The 18,828-nt window shown below is 51.9% G+C and overlaps 5 protein-coding genes across 5 annotated transcripts; 2 read left to right on the forward strand and 3 right to left on the reverse strand.

The window, feature by feature from the left end:
- Window positions 1–46: 46 nt before the first annotated feature.
- CkaCkLH20_11851 (male sterility protein) lies at window positions 47–3,414 on the reverse strand (the record flags this gene model as incomplete). Its single annotated transcript, XM_038894565.1, has 6 exons — window positions 47–102; window positions 154–508; window positions 561–1,247; window positions 1,307–2,324; window positions 2,383–3,128; window positions 3,181–3,414. The coding sequence occupies 6 exons, from the start codon at window positions 3,412–3,414 to the stop codon at window positions 47–49; spliced, it is 3,096 nt and encodes a 1,031-aa protein (XP_038740210.1).
- A 1,243-nt stretch (window positions 3,415–4,657) lies between these two features.
- CkaCkLH20_11852 (major facilitator superfamily transporter) lies at window positions 4,658–11,158 on the forward strand (the record flags this gene model as incomplete). The annotated part of the gene is made up of 11 exons (XM_038894566.1): window positions 4,658–4,849; window positions 4,916–4,942; window positions 4,993–5,078; window positions 5,153–5,296; window positions 5,384–5,613; window positions 5,681–6,378; window positions 9,889–9,955; window positions 10,090–10,191; window positions 10,244–10,421; window positions 10,474–10,623; window positions 10,672–11,158. 11 exons carry the CDS (start codon window positions 4,658–4,660, stop codon window positions 11,156–11,158), a joined length of 2,361 nt encoding a protein of 786 aa, XP_038740211.1.
- A 456-nt stretch (window positions 11,159–11,614) lies between these two features.
- Window positions 11,615–12,686, forward strand: CkaCkLH20_11853 (uncharacterized protein; the record flags this gene model as incomplete). Its single annotated transcript, XM_038894567.1, has 2 exons — window positions 11,615–12,159; window positions 12,212–12,686. The coding sequence occupies 2 exons, from the start codon at window positions 11,615–11,617 to the stop codon at window positions 12,684–12,686; spliced, it is 1,020 nt and encodes a 339-aa protein (XP_038740212.1).
- Window positions 12,687–12,786: 100 nt separating this feature from the next.
- Window positions 12,787–14,447, reverse strand: CkaCkLH20_11854 (putative FAD dependent oxidoreductase; the record flags this gene model as incomplete). Its single annotated transcript, XM_038894568.1, has 6 exons — window positions 12,787–12,900; window positions 12,955–13,147; window positions 13,207–13,389; window positions 13,457–13,646; window positions 13,700–13,862; window positions 13,929–14,447. 6 exons carry the CDS (start codon window positions 14,445–14,447, stop codon window positions 12,787–12,789), a joined length of 1,362 nt encoding a protein of 453 aa, XP_038740213.1.
- Window positions 14,448–15,119: 672 nt separating this feature from the next.
- Window positions 15,120–18,568, reverse strand: CkaCkLH20_11855 (xylosidase arabinofuranosidase; the record flags this gene model as incomplete). The annotated part of the gene is made up of 5 exons (XM_038894569.1): window positions 15,120–15,231; window positions 15,291–16,037; window positions 16,103–16,250; window positions 17,362–17,820; window positions 17,887–18,568. 5 exons carry the CDS (start codon window positions 18,566–18,568, stop codon window positions 15,120–15,122), a joined length of 2,148 nt encoding a protein of 715 aa, XP_038740214.1.
- Between the last annotated feature and the right edge of the window lie 260 nt (window positions 18,569–18,828).

The raw sequence follows: 18,828 nt of genomic DNA on the forward strand, positions 1-18,828 counted from the left end.
CTCTAGCTCTAGCTCGAAGAATCTAAGCTCTGCAACACTCGCTCGATTAATTACCAGCTTCCCATCGTACCTTCAACTTGTCCACCATTAATCGCACAAACGCTACGTCCGTCACATCTGGTAAGTTCCTCATTGTGGAGCTATCTTTCTTACTCTCTTCAGTCAAGTACTCCAAGACTCCCTTGCCGGCAGCACCGGCCCCATGGCCATACTTGCTCTCGAACCAGTCCAGAAGCTTGATGGGTGGGTTCTTCTTCGGGTCTCGCTCCGACTTTCGCAGTCTCTCCATCCACTGGTCAGTCGGAAGGGCCTCGAACTTGAGGCCGGCCTCAGATAAGGAGGGAAGCATTTGCTTAGCCCAGTGGAACCGAGTCGGATTGAGAACGTGATACACGAGGTCTGGGTCAGAATCCCGCTCACTGACTTGTTGCGCCGGTTTGCCCCGGTCGGCGTTGGTCATCTCGATGATGATGGTCGCGCCAAGATCGACGGGCAGCCAAGTCATTTCCTAGAAATTAGTCAGTGACTGCAATCCAGCGAAGACATCCAGGACATCTCACCTCGTCAAGCTTGGGTAAAGCACCTAGCGTCACCGCCGTCTGAATCATCAGCGGTATTCCCTCGGTAGTGTTCCACTCCCCGACCTTGCTATCTCCAACCAGCTGTCCAATTCTCAGGACACGAGCCGGAGCGCCGATGCTCTTGTTCGCGTTCCGAGTTATATGCTCAGACACGTACTTGGACCGCGCGTAGCCCGTACCTTGAGCGTTTCGCGGCGTCGGCACAGGACCCTCGGCCACCGTACCAGGTCTTGGTGTCCCACCCGCCGAAGACACGGAGGAACAGAAGAAGAAGCGTGCCGAGTTGGGTGTCTCGACGGACTGGCAGAGTTGGATGAGATTGTGGACGGCTTTGATGTGCTGGTCCTCGAAGCTCTGGACTGGGATGTTGAAATTGACGGCCCATGCACTGTGGATTACCAGGGTCAACTTGGACTTCAACTCTGATAAGCGGGAGGCGCCTAGACCAAAGTCCGGGCGACCAAGGTCTATTGACAACGGGATGACCTTCGCGCGCTGTTCTTGGGTCAGGTTGATGCCTCTTGAGGAGAGGGATGTATCCACGCGAGCGGCGGCGGCTTCGTCGTCGGACGCGCGAACAGCCGCCCAGACTTGGGAGACGTGAGGGAAGGTAGCTAGCTGAGCGAGGATATGGGCGCCCAGACCGCCAGTAACACCGGTTACGAGCTTGAAAATAGTAAGCAGCCGTCATGAAAGTCAAAGGGAGGTTCAGTTGTAAAACTCACAATCAGGTCTTTCTCAGGCTTGGGGGCGGATCCAGCAGCATGAGTCTTGAATGAGGAATACTTGGCAATCAGATCCTCCATCTTCTGGAACTCATCCTTGGCAGCATCTTCCCTACCGCTTCTGAGTCCTTCCAAATGACGAGCGAGTTCTTTGATATTGCCAGTTTCGTAAAGCACGTTCTGGCCAAGCTGACCTTGTCGTCCGCCGAGATCAAGTTTCCTCTTCATCAGACTCCACATCTGGATGCAGAGGAGACTGTCGATACCCGAAGCGAAGAAGTCCGCATCAACTGACGAGAGCGCATTCTCGGACTTCTCATTGAGCTGCTGCAGAAGCCAGTTCTCGAGCTCCTCGCCCTCTAAAGCAAGCGAGCCTCCAACCTCGTTTTCGTTCTCGTAACGGTCGTATGCGGCCTGGATCTCCTTGTCGAACTTCTGGTAGAACGGCACCCGGATAAAAGTTCCCTTGTCCGTCTTGGGATACTCGGCATCATGTGGGAGAATGACAACGAGCTCCCTGGGGATCCGCGAGAATGATTCCGCCTGCGCGTTGGCAGCCTCGACGGCAGGCCAGATCTCCTCGATGAACTGCTCGTCCGGGATGTGAGCAGCGCCGTCAGCTTTGACGATGAGCACGCCGGGGTAGTCCCGCTGCTCTCCGAACACGATGGCTTCCTTGACGATTTGCTCCTGCCGAATGCGTCCTTCTATCGGGATGGGAAGGACCTTTTCGCCGTTGATGAGGGTGAACCTGTCGTCGAGTCTGCTGATGTACTTCCACCAGTCCGGCTCCGTGGGGTGACGTTTGAAGAGGTCTCTGGTGCGGAAGGAATTCGGGGGGTCGTCTGAGTTTGAAGTGCTCTTGGCGGGATACCCATCGAGGCAGACGCATTCGAAGATGCGGGGGGAGATCTCGTCCATGAAGACGTAGGGCTTTGCGACGGGGAGTGGGCGCATGTAGTTCCATGCCTTGTCGCCTGCTGGACGCACTGAGTTCATGACGCGGCCGATCTCGGTGCTATAACAGGTGTGTTAGTAAGCGTTGATGAAGTATCTGCACGAGTCTGAAGACCTACCATCCGTAGTTTCCGACAAGGTATACACCCTTGCTCACCAACCGGTCTCCAAGCTCATCCGGACAACTACTGCCGCCGAAGAGGACAAGTTTGACGTTGGCAAGGGCCTGGATTCCCTCTTCGGTCTCAGCGAGAAGCTTCACCACGTAAGGAACAACGTGAAAGATGTCAGGCTTGACATAGTCGAGCATCTTGATCAGATTCTGACTCGTCAAAGGGATATTGTAGTTGCCCAAGTAGATCGGCAGTCTGGAGTATATCGACCTGAATATCTCATAGAACCCATGGCTATGAAACAGAGGCGAGCAAATAAATGCGCGCAAGCCCATGTTCGTTGCGAAAGCGCCGATGCAGCTGCGGTGTGTCAGGTAGATAGGCTTTGGAAGGCCCGTTGAGCCGGAGGAGTGGATGATGGCGGCGATCTTCTTGTTCTCTCTCTCCTGGTCATACGCGCGCGTGAATTTGGGGGCATCTTTCCCGTAGTAGTCTGAGTGTTCCAGCAAGGGGAGAACATCGAGATGGCGCTGCTGCTGGACTTCCGATAAGACTGTGTGGAAGTTGGGAGTTGTTAGCATTGCGGTGCAATTGGCCAACTCGCAAAGACGGGTGATGGCCGGGCTGGCCAGTCGCGTTGAGATCAGAAATGCTGCATAGCCCAGGCGGCTAAGGGCCATGATCGTGATGATTACATGAAGGCCGGATTGCGCCAGGATGCCCACGACGGGAGACTCCTCTAATGTTGAGTCCTAGGTATGTCAGTATTGGTAGGTTAGATGAGACGTTAAGATAATAGCTTACCACCGAAGTCAACCCCAGCTCCAAAAGCTTTTGCACGGCGGCATCAACATATTGATCAAGTGCGCGAGCGCTGTGCTCTTCGAAATCAAGGAGACCCTCCTTGGGGTACCCGATTAGCGGAGTATCACCGAGCTCAAGCGCGCGTCTTCTGATGAGCTCATCGATGGTGTAGATTGGGCGATCCAGCTCCGACACTGTCAGCTTCGACGCTTCGGTCGTCGTTTGCGTCGTCATTGTCGAAGAGTTGCTGACTTTGACGGTATCTTCACCGTCCAGTCTGTGTCGTGTGGGAGGTTAACCCTGAAGCTCCCTGGCCCCAATTTATGTAGTTGGCTCCCCCACTCGATCGGCAGGACGTATCCGTTGCAATTCCGTCCCCGCCGCATGCAAGGGCATGCATGCTCCGGGGCCGGGGCGAACCCCGCGGCTTCCGCAGTGACCTTCGATCGGGGAGATGGAATGTCGCCGTTGCTAGAGACGTCTGTTGCCGTTTGGCGGGCGGCTCATGCTGATAGATGTATTTTCCATCAACCAGGTCAGTTATCTGAGTTTAGCGAAAATGCGATGATGATAGGTTGGCGGAAACTCCCTGAGAACATGGATCAGGCGGCTACAGATGGCGCACAAGCTCGTGAGCAATGGCATTGCTTTGATCATGTACGTTGAAGGAGACTTGGAGGCAGTTTCTTTCATCCAATGAAACATAAATCAGCGGCACTTCGGGTGTTTCGCCTTCCACTCCGGAAACAAGACAGGCTCGATTATCGATCAGAACTCCGTTTTCCGGCGTTATACAAACTGCAAGGAAGGCCTCTCGGAATGGGGATTCCGGACTTGCAAGTTGGGTCAAAGATGAAGATATCCGAGATGGATAAGAACCGGTAAGCCTGTCGATGATGTGCATCGGGCTTCAATTGCCATTCCTATTCAAACGAGGATTCTTGTCCGAAATGTGGAGACAGGGCAGCTCCGTGGCTCCGGACCTTCGGCTGTAGACGGCACGTTTTCGGCGGCTGCAGATGGGAGAAATAATTACGTCGCAACCGCCAGACCTCATACCCCGCGATCACGCATTTGATGGCCATGGGCCGTCGATGGGTCCCGTATACCCCACGGGGAAGCCAAGATGCTAGAGATGCACCCCGGACTTCGAGGTCTTTGCTACCCCAGGCAGTCTTTTTGAGTAGGCAAATTTGCCTACTTGCATCATGGCTCATACTGTCGAGAAGACCATAGAGTTATATGTGATTGGTTCATGTAATGAAGGAGGTTCACTCGAGCAAATCCGTTCATAGCTTTTGTCGGAAATGCTGTTGTTTCCATCTTTAAGCGTTCATTCGGCAATCAGCACTTCCACGACATAAAAGCAGGGAATTCTTACAACTTGTATCGAGCTTCTGAGGTCAACCATTTCAGTCTTCATTTCTCGCTACAACCTTCAGCCGACAGTTATCTTCGAACTTCCTGCGATCTAAGTATGGCCGTGAATCAACAACACTTCCACTTGGACTCTGTCAAAGATGAAGAGACCTGTGTAGTGGATCATGTCGACTACCAGCAAGACCCCAAGCCCACAGATACCGGACAACAGCCCGACAAGTTTGGCTCAGTGGCCAAAGTTGACCCGAAGGAGATTGCACTGGTAAAGAAGCTGGATATGTATCTCATGGTATTTTGGCCTTCACTTGCCGACCCTCGACATAGAACCTGCTCTGCTAACAGTCAACCACAACAGCCTATCCTTTGGCTGATGTATTTTCTTGTGAGCATTCGTCTCCCATCAGCTCATGAACATGTCCTAATCAGTGTTAGAATTTCCTCGACCGAAATGCGATCGTCAACGGGAAGCTCAACAATCTCGACAAGGACCTCAACATGGTTGGCTCACAGTACAATACGTGTGTCAGCATCTTTTTCGTTGGGTATGAAAAATCTAGAAAGAAATTCATTCATAAAGCTCATGATATTATAGCTATATCACAGGTCAGATCCCGTCCAACATGCTCGTCACTCGTGTCAAGCCGGCCTGGTACATGTCCGGTTGGATGATGGCATGGGCAATCGTCTCTACTCTGATCTGTGTGGTCAAAGATTATCACGGCATGCTTGCTTGCAGGTAAGATCTCACAACCCCAATACAGCTTGGTAGCTTTGCGCACAAGTTCGAGATACGATTCTAACAGTGAACTACGGACGTGTTCAGACTGGTGCTGGGCATTACGGAAGCCCCCTTCTACTCCGGCGCTTGCTACATGGTTAGCCTCTTCTACACCCGGAAGGAAACTGCGACGAGACTTGCCGTGTTTTACACCGGGAACTTGCTTGCGAGCTCCTTCTCAGGATTGATCGCAGCGGGTGTTTTCGCTGGTCTTGATGGCAAGCATGGTCTTGCTGGCTGGAGGTGGTTATTTCTCATCCAAGGCGTGGTCACTGGTACGTCAGATTGTTTGATCTCTCTCAGACCAAGGCATGTTATTATGAGCGCTAACACGATGTGCAGTGGGAGTCGCAGTTGTTGCCTTCTTCATGCTTCCAAACGCTCCTCTCCAAACTCGATGGTTGACCCCCGAACAACGACAGCTAGCTCATGACCGTGTCGCGAGGGACACGACAGAAAAGCGACAGGCAACCAGTGCATGGTCCGGACTCTGGGAAGCAGCGACAGACTATCGAACTTGGGTTTTTGCACTAATGGGAAACCTTCACTTATCGGCTAACGGGTTCAAGAATTACATGCCCACGGCCGTGAAGTCCCTCGGCTTCAGCACGACGATCACACTGGTACTCACATGCCCACCCTATCTGGTCGCTGGTGTCACCTCGGTACTTGTTTCGTGGTCTTCAGGGTACTTTAACGAAAGAACTTGGCACGTCACCATGTCGAAGATTGTCGCCAGCATCGGCTTCGCTGTCGCAACCAGCACTATGAACATCGGCGCAAGGTACTTCGCCATGGTGCTGTTCGTCGGGGCAACGTATGGAGTGAACAACATCAATGTAGCATGGACGACCGCAACGGTTGGACAGACCGATGAGAAGAAGGCAGCCGCTATCGCCATGGTTAATACCCTGGGAAACCTTTCTTTCGTGTACACGCCCTACCTTTGGCCTGATAGCGATAGCCCGCTGTTTCGGATGGCGATGCTTGCGAGTATTGGCTTTTCAATGGGCGTGGTGGCAACTGCATGGCTGATGAAGGTTATATTGATTCGAACGAACCGGAAGATAAGGGCCACACAGGATGAGGCTACGAACTTCTATGCATACTAGTTATACATTTTATGTCTTTAGTCCGCCTCATCCCACCCTGAGAGGCAAGGCTCGTTAGGTCACAAGCATAAATAAGTTTGGCGAAAGAACAACGATGGGTTGGTAGACTTTGCGGATCTGATGTGACACGCACCTTGATAATCGAGGGTTTGGCAGCTGCAACACACACGACTATCAGTACATAACTGTGTCCGTACACACAATCGACACGAAAAGCTTCTCCTCCTTCGCACGCCAATGCTTCCCCATGGGCACGCCAGAAACACCAAACTTTGAGCAGGTAAGCAGACCATTCTTCGAACCATCGGCTGCTCTTGATGCTGACACGCAGCAGTCGTTCGTTGTGGCAGCATGACTATCAGCAGTATGGAGGATGACGACAACCACGAGGCCACCCTCGAATGGGAGGCATTGCCAGTCGAAATTCGCCTTACGATCTTAGATTTCATCGATTCGCAAGATGACATTGAAAAGTATCAAAGAGCCGATTGGGCTTCAGTCTGTCCAGAATGGCAACGGTTCTTCGAGAAGACGACTTTTGACTCGTTGACCGTCCAAAGCTCCGAAAACATGAAAGACCTCTGTGATCTGGATCGCACGGTCAAAGGCCATCGAAGAAAACTCCTCAAGAAACTGCGTCTCGAAGTCAACTTGGCCGAATATTCTTGCGAGTTCTGCGACCAGGCTGAAGACAAAGCAACAATCCAAACGAACGATGGAATTTTCACCCTAGCTATGTGGAAATTGTTTATAATCCTATCTTTTTGGGAAAACTCGATGACAAACGATGACCTCGAGTTTGAAATAAAAGCAGCGTCACCTAGTACTACCATGCACTCGACACCCGATGGGCAGATTTTGCACAGACAGTACATCGCGGCTCGACCCCGGGATAGGCCATTCTCGCAGCTCGGCGCCGAAAAACGAGAATTGGGCACTCCTCTTGAGCTCAACGTCGGAGCGCTGCCCCAAGTTTCTATCTTTCGACGGCTTCGTTTTGGGGGTTACGGCGTGTCAGTCAGGTCATTCTCGCGGGGGTCTATGAGGAAGTTGCTTGATAGCCTGCGTGGCCTGAAGTATGTCATTTGTCGGACTCCGGGCATCGATGACGCGGCGATGCAAAGAGGGCGTCGTCATTGCGGCGCAGCTTTGCTTCATTATTTGCCTTCCTCGGTGACCCATGTTGCCCTACTAGAGCCGTGGCAGGAGCCGAAATTGGTCGATGTCAGTTCAGGTCGTGAGGGTCTTTGCTTCGCAAGCATCAAAGCCAGTCCCCAACTGGAAGTGTTTTATGCGCTCCACGGAATGGACGCAGAATCCTTTTTTCGGATGGCAGGATACTCAAACCCGAACTCAACCTCAATCGACGGGGACCAGAAGCTGTATTGGCCTCGGCTTAAGTTTCTTGAACTGACAACTACTGGTCTGAAGGGGTCATTCGCACAACCTGACGTCGACAGCTTGCTTACGGCCGCAGGAGAGGCGGCACTAAGCATGCCCATGTTGCAAATGCTTCAGATTTCGTGTGCCCAGAATAACGAAGGTTTCATCTTTAAGTACCTTGCGATAGGCGGCAAGGCAAATATCTTGATCTGGTCATCATGGGAGGTCGAGGAAAACGAGGGCGTGTCCCGTGTGTGGTCCGATGCTGCCGCACAGCATGCGAAGCGAGGGATTACTGAAGAGTTCGATCAAACGAGGTGGGACAGGATCGCTTCTGGTTCCGACCCAGTACGTTGGTACACGCCCAAGATAATTAGACGGTTGTGATAAGTTTCTTCGACGCTTAGCACAGTTGAGTTTCGACTGAATTTATTCACGCGTACTTCGCTGTTTCTAGCCTACCAAGTCATCAAATGATATTCCTAAGAGTTTGAGTCGGTTTCTGTCAATCGCTGTGACTGTTCGACTAGCCCAGTCGCTCCAAATTTCCACAGTCCTGCGGATATGGGCAGTAGAAACCCAGCTGTAGCTCTCTTTCTGGGACACGTTTTCGTTCAGTTCATAGGTATACAATTCACCCCAATGCTCACGGGGCGCTTTCAGTCACTTGTTGCAATCACGCTCATGAGGTGCAATCAGTGTCGGATGCTACAGCCGAAGTTCCCTCAAAACCCCAGCTTAGCGTTAACAGTGCCATTTAAGCCACACTGTAGTCTGAGTTTCGCACTAAACCTGGAAGCGCGTATCCTGGTCTCATATTCCCAGAAACACAGTCTAACATTGAAGGCATAGAATCTGAAGAATCATGATGATGAGCGGCGCATCGTAATCAAATTGTTCTGGAACGAATCAGAATAGCAACAGATAAAAAGTTTCTCATCATGCCGCCGGAAGGACTCAAGAGACCGCGCGCGAAGCAGGCGTGCAAAGAATGCAATTCTCGACGCATCCGCTGCAACGTCACAGAACGCCTCCCATGCTCAAACTGTGAGAACTCGAACGCGGCATGCGAGATTCTTCCTTCACGAAGAGGACGGTGAGTAATGAGTCCCTCTTCCATGGTATATTCCGAGACAATGTTGACCCATGGAAGATATCCTCGAAAATCCAAGAAAGAAAGACAAGTCGGCTCAGCTTCATCCGCGGCCGCGACTCCAGAGCCCACAACACCTGCTCCGCCGTCGGCGCTCACGTCGGCCGTGGCAGAAACCCTTGCTTCCATGAGCACCGCTTCGCCGTCGCGAATCTTTTCCAACTCGGTCTCGTCTCAGACTCCATTTCATGTCGAAACGCCCGCGTCGTCACACTCAGCCAGCGGCACAGGGAGTAGTCGGTTCTTTGGGGAGTCCAACTTTCTCACCCTTGTACCCGGGGCCGCTGAGCCAGGTCTGGATAACCCATCAGGACCTGCCGGCTTGAAAGGTCGTTTGGCGTTTCCAGTTCCCCAGACGCCGCAATCTCAAGGTCTGGGCGCGTCACCATTTAATACCGATCACATCAGCTCCGCGACAGAACGATACCTGAGAGACGAAGGGGCCTTGACGTTCCCTGACATGCAGAGTTGTCTGCCGGCTCTCCGCGCATACTTCACATGGTTTCATCCGTGCTTTCCGATTCTGAACCGATCGGATATTGCGAGACGACTTGTCATGATGGACATCTCACCCTTGCTGCTGCAGGCAATGCTGTTTATCGGATCGACTTACTGCGATGAAGCGACCATTACCGCAATGGGATTCAAAGACCGGTCAGAAGCAAAGAGCGTAACTTATTCTCGAGCGAGGATCTTGTTTCATTCCAACTGGGAAAAGGACGAGTTTACCCTCATCCAGTCACTCTTTCTGTGCAGTTTCTGGAGGGGCGGTCCAACAGACTGGCGGGATGTGAGGTACTGGCTTGGTTGCGTCCTGACTCTGGCCCAAACTCATGGACTTCATCGATCGTACGTTCGGATCACGTAACAATCTTGCACGATGCTGCTAACAGTTTTCACAGAACTCGGTTCACCACTCGGGATTCTCAATTCGCCCAGATGAGAAGAAGAGTTTGGTGGTCTATCTATGTACGTGTTTCCCTTTCTCTGCGAGAACTTGACTGACCTTTACAAGGTGCGGGAACGGCAGGCAGCAATCTCCCTTGGACTACCCTGCCGAATACGCGATGAAGACTGTGACATCGAACCATTAACCGCTGCAGACTTGGAACACGATACAGATGAGCAACAAGAGACTGCTTTTGGTACCACAGAAGCCGAACACATCCACTATGTCATCAAGATGGTAGACATCGCCCAGTTGCGTAAGTTATCGAAGCCGCCTGTGCCTTGCATGGTTATTAACCATCCGTACAGTTGGAAGAATCATGGACACGCACTTTGCACCGGGTAGGGGTCCTCCAGGACCAGCTGAAGTGCGTGATTTGAAGCAGCAACTTGAGCAGTGGAAACAAAGCCTGCCTGATGATATGCGCAGAGGGCCTGAGGAGGGCCAGCCATCGGTCCTCACTCATCTAATACATCTTGCGTACAAGTGAGTTCATCGAGTCTCTGGATCGATCAAATCACTGACCTAGCTTATCAAGCCACTTGCGCATTCTCGTTCATCGAAACGGCTGGCTCCGGAATCGCGATGAAGAGGATAAGAAAGCAGCACTTGCTGCAGCTTGTCGCATTAGTAGGATCACAGAAGACATGCTTGCGCAAAAGACTTTGCAATACGGCCAAATGCATTTGTCAGTTCATTCGGCGAACTTGCATCATGAAATATATTGATTCTTTAGGCTCACCAGTTTATTTGCGGCGCTATGCATTCACGCGATAGACATCAGATCCGCCGATGGAATTGGACGCAGACTTGCCGAGCACCGGGCTCAAATGTGCTTGCTAGGGCTGAAAGAGATCCAGAAATACTGGCGCATCAACAACAACGTCCTCGATCTCTTTCTCCAGTACCTCGATGAGTCTATCGCGAAGAGACTAAATAACGACAACACGGAATCCGCGCCATTGAACGGGGATCAAACATCACCACATGCATCGGGCATCAGCCCACTTGATCCGACGAGAGGTACTTCTCAAAGTCTAGCTAACGATTCCGCGGACCAAAGCCGGACCAGTGTCATCGAGGATCAATATTTCAACCTGATGCGCACGAATTGGGAGGGCGAAGATGCTCTTGGAGATCTCGGCTTGTTCTTAGATCCTCAACTCTACGCCAACGGCCCGATGCAAGTTGAAGGACTCAACTTCCTTCAACGGTGTCTATGAAACTACGTCAACGGTCAGTGCAATGAGCCAGCAGTAGGGCACTCGTCCACAAGTCGGCTTATTATGCCCCTTTCTCATGGGGCATTCCGAAAACCATTGCATCATAGTCGCCGGCTTCGGCTTCTCGAGCCGAAGGGCTCGGTTACTTCATCCCACATGTCATCGGCAACAAGAAGCCGAAAGCATATAGCCGAGTAGCCTGCTTACCCCACAGGCCATGGGATCGTCACACAGTGCTCGACCCATACCCCAAGTGGCATGGTCTATCGGCGTCAACATGCCGAGCGTCATTCGCCGAGTCTGAAGATGGACCGCGAATGAGATGCAGCACTCGGCTTTATCTCCGCAGGCCTTCATAGTATCCATGAAGAATCCAATGGGATTCGCGGACTTCTGAATCCCAAGCTACAACTCGCGTCTTGACACAAGAAATCAAGCCATCTATCTCCCGTGATCATGGCCATCTTAGCTCACCAAATACGCCCATCAGTACTGCGCAATGCGGCTCGAGGCCAGGCACGATGTCTCACCACCAACGCGGCTGATGCTGCATCCAAACTACTCGAGACATTCGCCGGCAAAGATGTCACGCGCAAGCAGCTCTTCGACTCAAATCAACTGCAGCGCCTCAGCTTAACGCTCAATCGCAAACACCTCCATCCCGGAGTCGACGTTTCCGATAAACCCCCTGCCCAAGGCACACCACTTCCGCCGGGTTACCACCTGGTGTATTTCACGCCAGTGGGTGTTGAAAGTGAACTGGGAATGGATGGCACCGACAAGACATTCAACGCGCCAGCCCCGTTCACACGGAGGATGTGGGCCGGCGGCAAGATGCAGTTCATCGAGGGTACATCGCTGAAGGTTGGCGAGGAAGTCGAGGAGCGCACGAGACTTGTGGGAGCAACGCCGAAGAAGAGCAAGAGCGGGGACGAGATGGTTCTCGTTGATGTCGAGAAGGAGTTCTGGGGACGGGACGGGCTTGTCGTTAAGGATCAAAGGTGTGTTGTCTTCAACTGAACTGGATGTGCTCCCGAACTGATGGAATCTCAGATCATGGATATTCCGCCCGGAAGTCAACGTCTCGTTAGCTGCAAAGACCGCCCCGCCTCGCGCCGAAAGAAAACCGGCATTCGGACCTTCGAGCATCACGGACGAGAAAAGCGCGGATGGCACCGTGATTCGGCATTTGCGATGGTCACCTGTCGGTCTCTTCCGGTTTTCTGCTCTGACTTTTAACGGACATATGATTCACTATAACGAACCGTGGACGAAGGACATCGAACGTCATCCAGAAGTCGTGGTTCACGGACCGCTGAACCTGATCAACATGCTAGATTACTGGCGAGATGTTTACGGACATGACGGAAGGGAAGTTCGACAGGTTGGCTACAGGGCTATGTCGCCGTTATATGCCGGAGATGAGTACACTATTCGCACAGCGGCAATTGATGGCGACAGGAAGTATGAGATATTGGTAGAGAAGGGCAGTACCGTTTGCATGAAAGGTGAGATAATTGGAAGCTGAATGATATTGACGCACCATACGCTATAAACTGAGGCTCTACATGCAGAGCAATAGATAGAATCCTTGCCCACTCTCCCCGAGTTCATGTGATTCTTGTCATCTATGAGCTTCTTACTCCAGATTTCAGAAGCTGGGCCATGAAGACGTAACCAGAAACCAAGAAAGTGCCAACGGCCCACAGTATTGTCCCGAGAATACCATCGAGATTGATTGTCTGAGAAACAAAGATTAGCGGGGAAACTGAACTCCATGCTGAAGACCGACTTACGGGAACACTTGTACCTCCACTCTTACTAACCCATGGGAAAGCCCGATCGATCATGGCGCTTTCATAACGGTTGCATGCGACACTGACGTCTTCTGTCGAAGGTTTCGACCCAGATTGTGCTTTCTCCTTCAGCTCGAGAAGTCGGGGCAGTGCATCGGCGCAGTCATGGAATGCCTGGTTGCCCCCCATGCCTCTGTTGGATCAGATTAGTATGTTGCGCAACCCCTAACATGGATGTTTCTCTCAACGGACCTATTTGGTTGCATTGCATGCACCGCATCACCAATGAGCCACACCCGCGGATGCCCCTCGTCGCCAGTGGTTTTCTTGACGTTCTTCCTCCAGCTCTTCGAGAGTCTATTGCTCGCTCGGATCTGTGTAGCGGTAACCTGATCTCTGTTCTTGTCCTCTGATCCTGTCTCCAACATCGTACGGCTAAGAGTTTGTTAATTATGAATCATGGCCTTGAACAACGTTAAGATGCTGGAGTCGCCGTGCTTACTACTCTGGTGCCCAGTCTTTGGTTACCTCAAGGCATACCCCAAGCGGGTCCTTCATCTCCGAAAACTTCTTGTCTGTCGGAACACGATCTTTGGGAATGAGGAACCCCCAGTAGAAAGATGCCTCTTTGGTGTTGAATCTTTGTCCGTCTTTCGAGCCGTCGGGTGCTTCATCAGCAGCAGGAAGGAATACTAGACACCATCGTGAGCTGCTGTTTCTGTAACTGAGTTATGCCGACACTCACATGCATAGTACATGGAAATTCCTCCCGCAAAAACGAGTATCGGACTCTTGAGCAATCGCGGAGGTAGCTTCTCAGTCCAGTTCGAAGGAAGGGGTCCTTTCGTGAGGATCATGACGTGACTATCGACAGGTACCAGGTTACGAGCTCCCACTTGCTTGTTGATCTGTTCGATCATATTAGTTAACAATGAACTGTCAAAGGTGTGCTGCCATGATAAGATATTTCGTACTCTTGACCCGCTACCATCCGCCCCGATCAACACATCGCATGACTCCGTAGTTCCGTCTGCGAAGTGGACTTTGACACTTTCCTGGCCATCGCTCCGACGAACAATCTCATAACCTTCAAATGCTTTGCCGAAGTGGATGCAGCCTCTTTCGATCAGAGGGTTGACGAGTATGTCACGAAGAACAACTCGATTGATTCCCCATGAAGCGCTGTAGGAAGGTAGCTGTCCAAGGTCGAGAACGGTCTGGAACTTAGTGTTGCATATCGCCGGGGCTGTAAGTCCTGTCGTGGACATCTGGCTGAACTTCGATTGTATGGTTGCGATCTCGGAGGGCTTCAGACAAGCTCGGAATCCAGTCATCGCGCTTTCGCCCAGTCGAATCTGGAATCCTTCTCTCTTGACATCTGCCGAGTCTCTCTCGTAGACTGCCACGTCGACACCGTTGTTCATCAAGCCATTGGCGAGCAAGCAACCGGAAAGACCTCCGCCCGCGATGATGACTTTGAAAGGCGCAGCCATTGCGTGATTGTCAGTTTTGCGATGAATTTCATTGTAGAACAATATCGATAGCTATGAGTGACGAGATGGATTTTAAATCTGTTCATAGAAGACAGTGCTCGGTCATCTTCATCACCATCACCGTCGGCGACAACGGACTTCAGAGGATTCCGTGTCATCCAAAGGTTTCGGCACTCACAGTCGGCATAAGACGAACAGCTGAGCAAGACGCAGATGCGAGACCGAGTTCCATGAACCCCCATCTCCCCGCAAGCCCCCCCGCCTCCACCGCGGGATGATACCCCACCGTGCCCCTCTACTACTACGGTTCGAGGCTTTCGGTCATTTTTAGATACCCGTCGGTTACTCTGAGATGCCCGAGATTTCCAAATTCATCATCCCGGCAAGCATTGGAGGCCGGTGAATGGTCAATTCCATCCGTATGGTTGAACGATGGTGGGCCGCGAAGCATCTCTTGTGGACCTTAGCTACTGTCAGCAAGATTCAATGAACTTCGATGACCTGAATCATTCGGACCGATGCCGTGTAAAGCGCCCAATCTTGAAGTTTCTTCTTGATTTTTCGTATTTACAGCCTCTCCGTACTCGACTAAAACCACCTTTCATTCGTCGAAACCCCTGTCGAAACTAACCAGACTACACGTTCTCAATATCCACCGCCTTGTCTAAAGACTTAGAATAGTCGTGCCGGAGTCGCGAAGGACAGGTCATCCACCTTTGTCGAGGTTTCTGCATGGACCATGGCAGTGGCAGCGGCGGTGTTTACTCTGAAGGGCTTAATCGCGCTGAACACCAGCCGGTCAGTGACATCAACACTTTTCTGATCCCAATCATGGAGACGTACCCTTCGTCGTGGAGACACCAGATGACCTTTTTCGGTTGCGACAGCCACTTAATTTCCTCCACCGCAAACGAAGCTGCGGATCCGTTGTAAGGTCGACCGTTGAGATTTGCTCTTCCTGCAATGGCAAGTATGGCGACGTCAGGGGCCGGCTCAATTGTCTTCATCAGCCCCTCGTAACCACCCAGATGACCGTTCCAGAAGAGGGTCTTCCCGGGACCGATGAGGAAGTTGAAAGCAAGCTGGCCGCCATCGTAGTGGGAGAATACGTGGCGCTCTCGATCGGCTATGTATTCGGCAAATGAGACCATCCCCTTATCCATGTGCTCCGGTGGCACGATATCCTTCAGTCTTAGAAGCCCGTACTTCATGCCCATCGTGACATCAAGTGTACAGGCGTACGGCGTCGCTTCTCCAGTGTATTCGGTCCCAGTGTCGATCTCATCAGGGATGTCGTGGTGTCCACTTCCCGGCATCATTGCATGTAAAGACGGCCATACATGAGCGGAGATGACGGCGCGAGAATGATGTGGTCTGGGCGGTGCCCCGGGAGGTCCGTTGGTGAGAGGAATCTCACCAGCCGTTGCAGCATCACGGTCGGCCTTAGTGAACAGCGGGATTCTTTCTCCACCGGCCACGGGGAGCAGCTGGGATTCATGAACACCTGCAGATCGCAGAAGGTTGATGGCTTCGCCGTTGGCAATCACCATGGCGCCCGTCTTCTTTGCGATCCGATCGGCACCAGGTAGGCTATCGAGATTTGATTAGACACGTCTTACAAGGCATGTTATGAGCGGGAAAGCTTGCAGACATACTGGTCGAAGTGAGCATGCGAAATGAAGATGTAGTCTGCTTCCGTAACTTCATCAATGTCCAGATACTTTGGTAGGATAGAGGGCTTGTCGAGCCACGTATCAAGGAAGATTACCAGCCCATTGGCTCGTAAACGGAACGTTGTGGCGCCTGATACATAGTCAGTATATACAAGATGAAGGTCCGGGCTGGGAAATATCACAAACCGAACCACTCTATTGTTTCCGCCATGGCTTCGGAATATCACAGCTGAAACTTTCGCGAAAAGGGAGAAAACTGGCGATGTTGACGAAAAGTCCTCGCGCTGAAATGAAGAGAGATCTCGGGGCTCTTCTATATATTTAAACATGTCTTGTTCCGTGGTGGGGGGCTGCGCAAGGGGACCGGCATCAATGCCACAACCATTTCCGGGGTTCGGCGTTTACCCCTCCCCGAGAAACTTGAGAGAGCACCGACGACTGTTACAATCATTTCAACGATGAAATCTCCATGTGAATACTTGAATGATAACAGATCTACAACTTCGTTTCAGTTTAAGATTTCGGCAATTCAGGGACTATGCTCCTGTTATTTCTTGACCTTGTATTTCGCACTCTGCCCGCTTCCTCGACGATGAAACAACATGAGGTACACTGATATAGAATTATGATAGGCATTGATGAACTAGTCGTTGGGAGCCTTGTCTGGCATCCAATGTAAATAAAATGAGTTTTGTTCTTTTCTTAGCTGCCATGAATTTCCCGGCAGATCACTGTACCGAGAGCAGAAGTTACAGATTTGACAATTTCATAGAGTATATTCAGCGTCCACCCTGCGTAGCTCTTTTATCTTTCATACAATAAAGTTAATGATTACGATGTCAATGGGATGATAGTATTACTGTCAATCTTCTGGCCAATAGGTATATATCGCCATCGACTCACATGGCCATAGAACTGATCACCGGCACCGTTCGTAGTTGCATATACACCAAGAACTCCGCCAACACCGGCGCCGTCCCCAGAGAGAAGTGCCGTGCTATACGTCCCGATACTGATTTCCGTAGTACCATGGCTGACCGAAGAAGCGAAAACTTGATATTGGCTCTCGTTGATAGGAGTAATTCGGAGTCGAACAACCGCAGCTGCACAGTTCGCAGCAGTTACGCAACCCTCTGTAACCAACCACTCTGAAGGAACCGGCATCAAATTTGGATTCGGAACCGAAGAGTTGTTTACTGAGTAAGCCCGAAGGCGAAAGTAAGGCTTAAGCTCATGCCCACTGTCAGACGCGGCTTCCAGGTATACCACTCCAACGTCAACATGCTGATTCGGCGTGCCGAAGTTGGACACGCCGACCTCGTCTTCGGCTGACTTGCCGAAACCGAGATGAATGTCAGCTGTGAAGTTGAAGATTGTATGCTCTTGCCGTCGGAATACGGCTGTCACGCCTTCGGTTGAGGCGTTGAACTTGGCATCGGTGGTGAGATTCGCTCGAGAAGCCGTGAGTCGAAGTGTGTTCTCGAAACCCTTCGGTGAGACCGCGAAATCGTTCGCATCGAAAGGGGCTCTCCAGTGGACCCAGTGCGAAGGTAGCGCGGACCCTGGCTCAAAGTCCACGATGTCCGCTTCGCCTACGGAGGGCCCTAGACCCCGAAAAATCGAGGACTTCTCTGGGAGCGGGCCGCTCATCTGACCCTTGACCTGGTCAGCGATAGGCCATGACCCTTCAGGCCAAGAGACTGGGAATAAGACAGTTTCTCTGCCCATTGGGTAGATCAAGTCTTTATACAACTGTGGTCCCCCACGAGTCGACAACGCAACACCCCACCAGTTTCCTTCTGAGTCTTGGAACAGATCTGCGTGGCCAACGGTTTGGAAGTACTCGTCGGTGTTCTTGTTCGACACCAATGGGTTCGCAGGTGCTGCTTCCCAGGGACCTCGAAGACTCATGGATCGGGCGATGGTCGCGGAGTGGTTGAGTTGCGTCCCGCCTTCAGCAATGAGGAGGTAATAATACCCATCTTTCTTGTACAAGTGCGGGCCCTCGGCGCTTGCACCTCCAGTTCCTCCCCATAGTTCCCATGGTTCACTCGTATTTCCGGTCGAAAGATCGAGATAGGCCGCGATGATTGGAGCGCCGGCCGAGGCGACAACCACAGAGCCATCATCGTCGAAGAAAATGTCAGGGTCAATGGTGTACCCAGGCGTCCGCGGCCAAATGGCATCTGACCAGGCAAGGTCGTCGAACGGATCTCTGGATGTGAACATGACGAACCTCGGCCCTCCCAGTTCCTCACTCGCCCAGGTTGAGATGAGGTAAAATGTGCCATTGTGATAGCGCAGTGTGTTCGCGAACATGCCTCCGCCGTTGCCCTGAGTTCCGCTTCGGATGATGGGGAACTGAGAGACCCTATTGACAGCATTGCTGGCCAACCGCCAGTTGACGAAGTCCTTGCTGGCGTATATGGGGTTGGCAGGAAATGCCATGAAGGTAGAGGTTGTGCAGAAAAGCGTGTTGTTCCACTCCGGAACGAAAGCGCAGCTGGGATCCGAATGCCATCCTGGTAGAATCGGGTTGTTGTACGATGTGTTGAAGGAGGTGCAGACGATTCCCAATGGCATGAAAGCCAAAGGAAAATAGAAACCTATGCGCATGTTGCCGCCGCCTCTGCAACCGTGAACGAAGGGACTGTTTCGTGTTTCATGCCACGGGATGACCCAGACCATACATTGAACCCAGCTTTTGA

The sequence above is a fragment of the Colletotrichum karsti genome (genome assembly GCF_011947395.1).
Source record: "Colletotrichum karsti strain CkLH20 chromosome Unknown Scaffold51, whole genome shotgun sequence".
In the NCBI taxonomy this organism is placed as follows: domain Eukaryota; kingdom Fungi; phylum Ascomycota; class Sordariomycetes; order Glomerellales; family Glomerellaceae; genus Colletotrichum; species Colletotrichum karsti.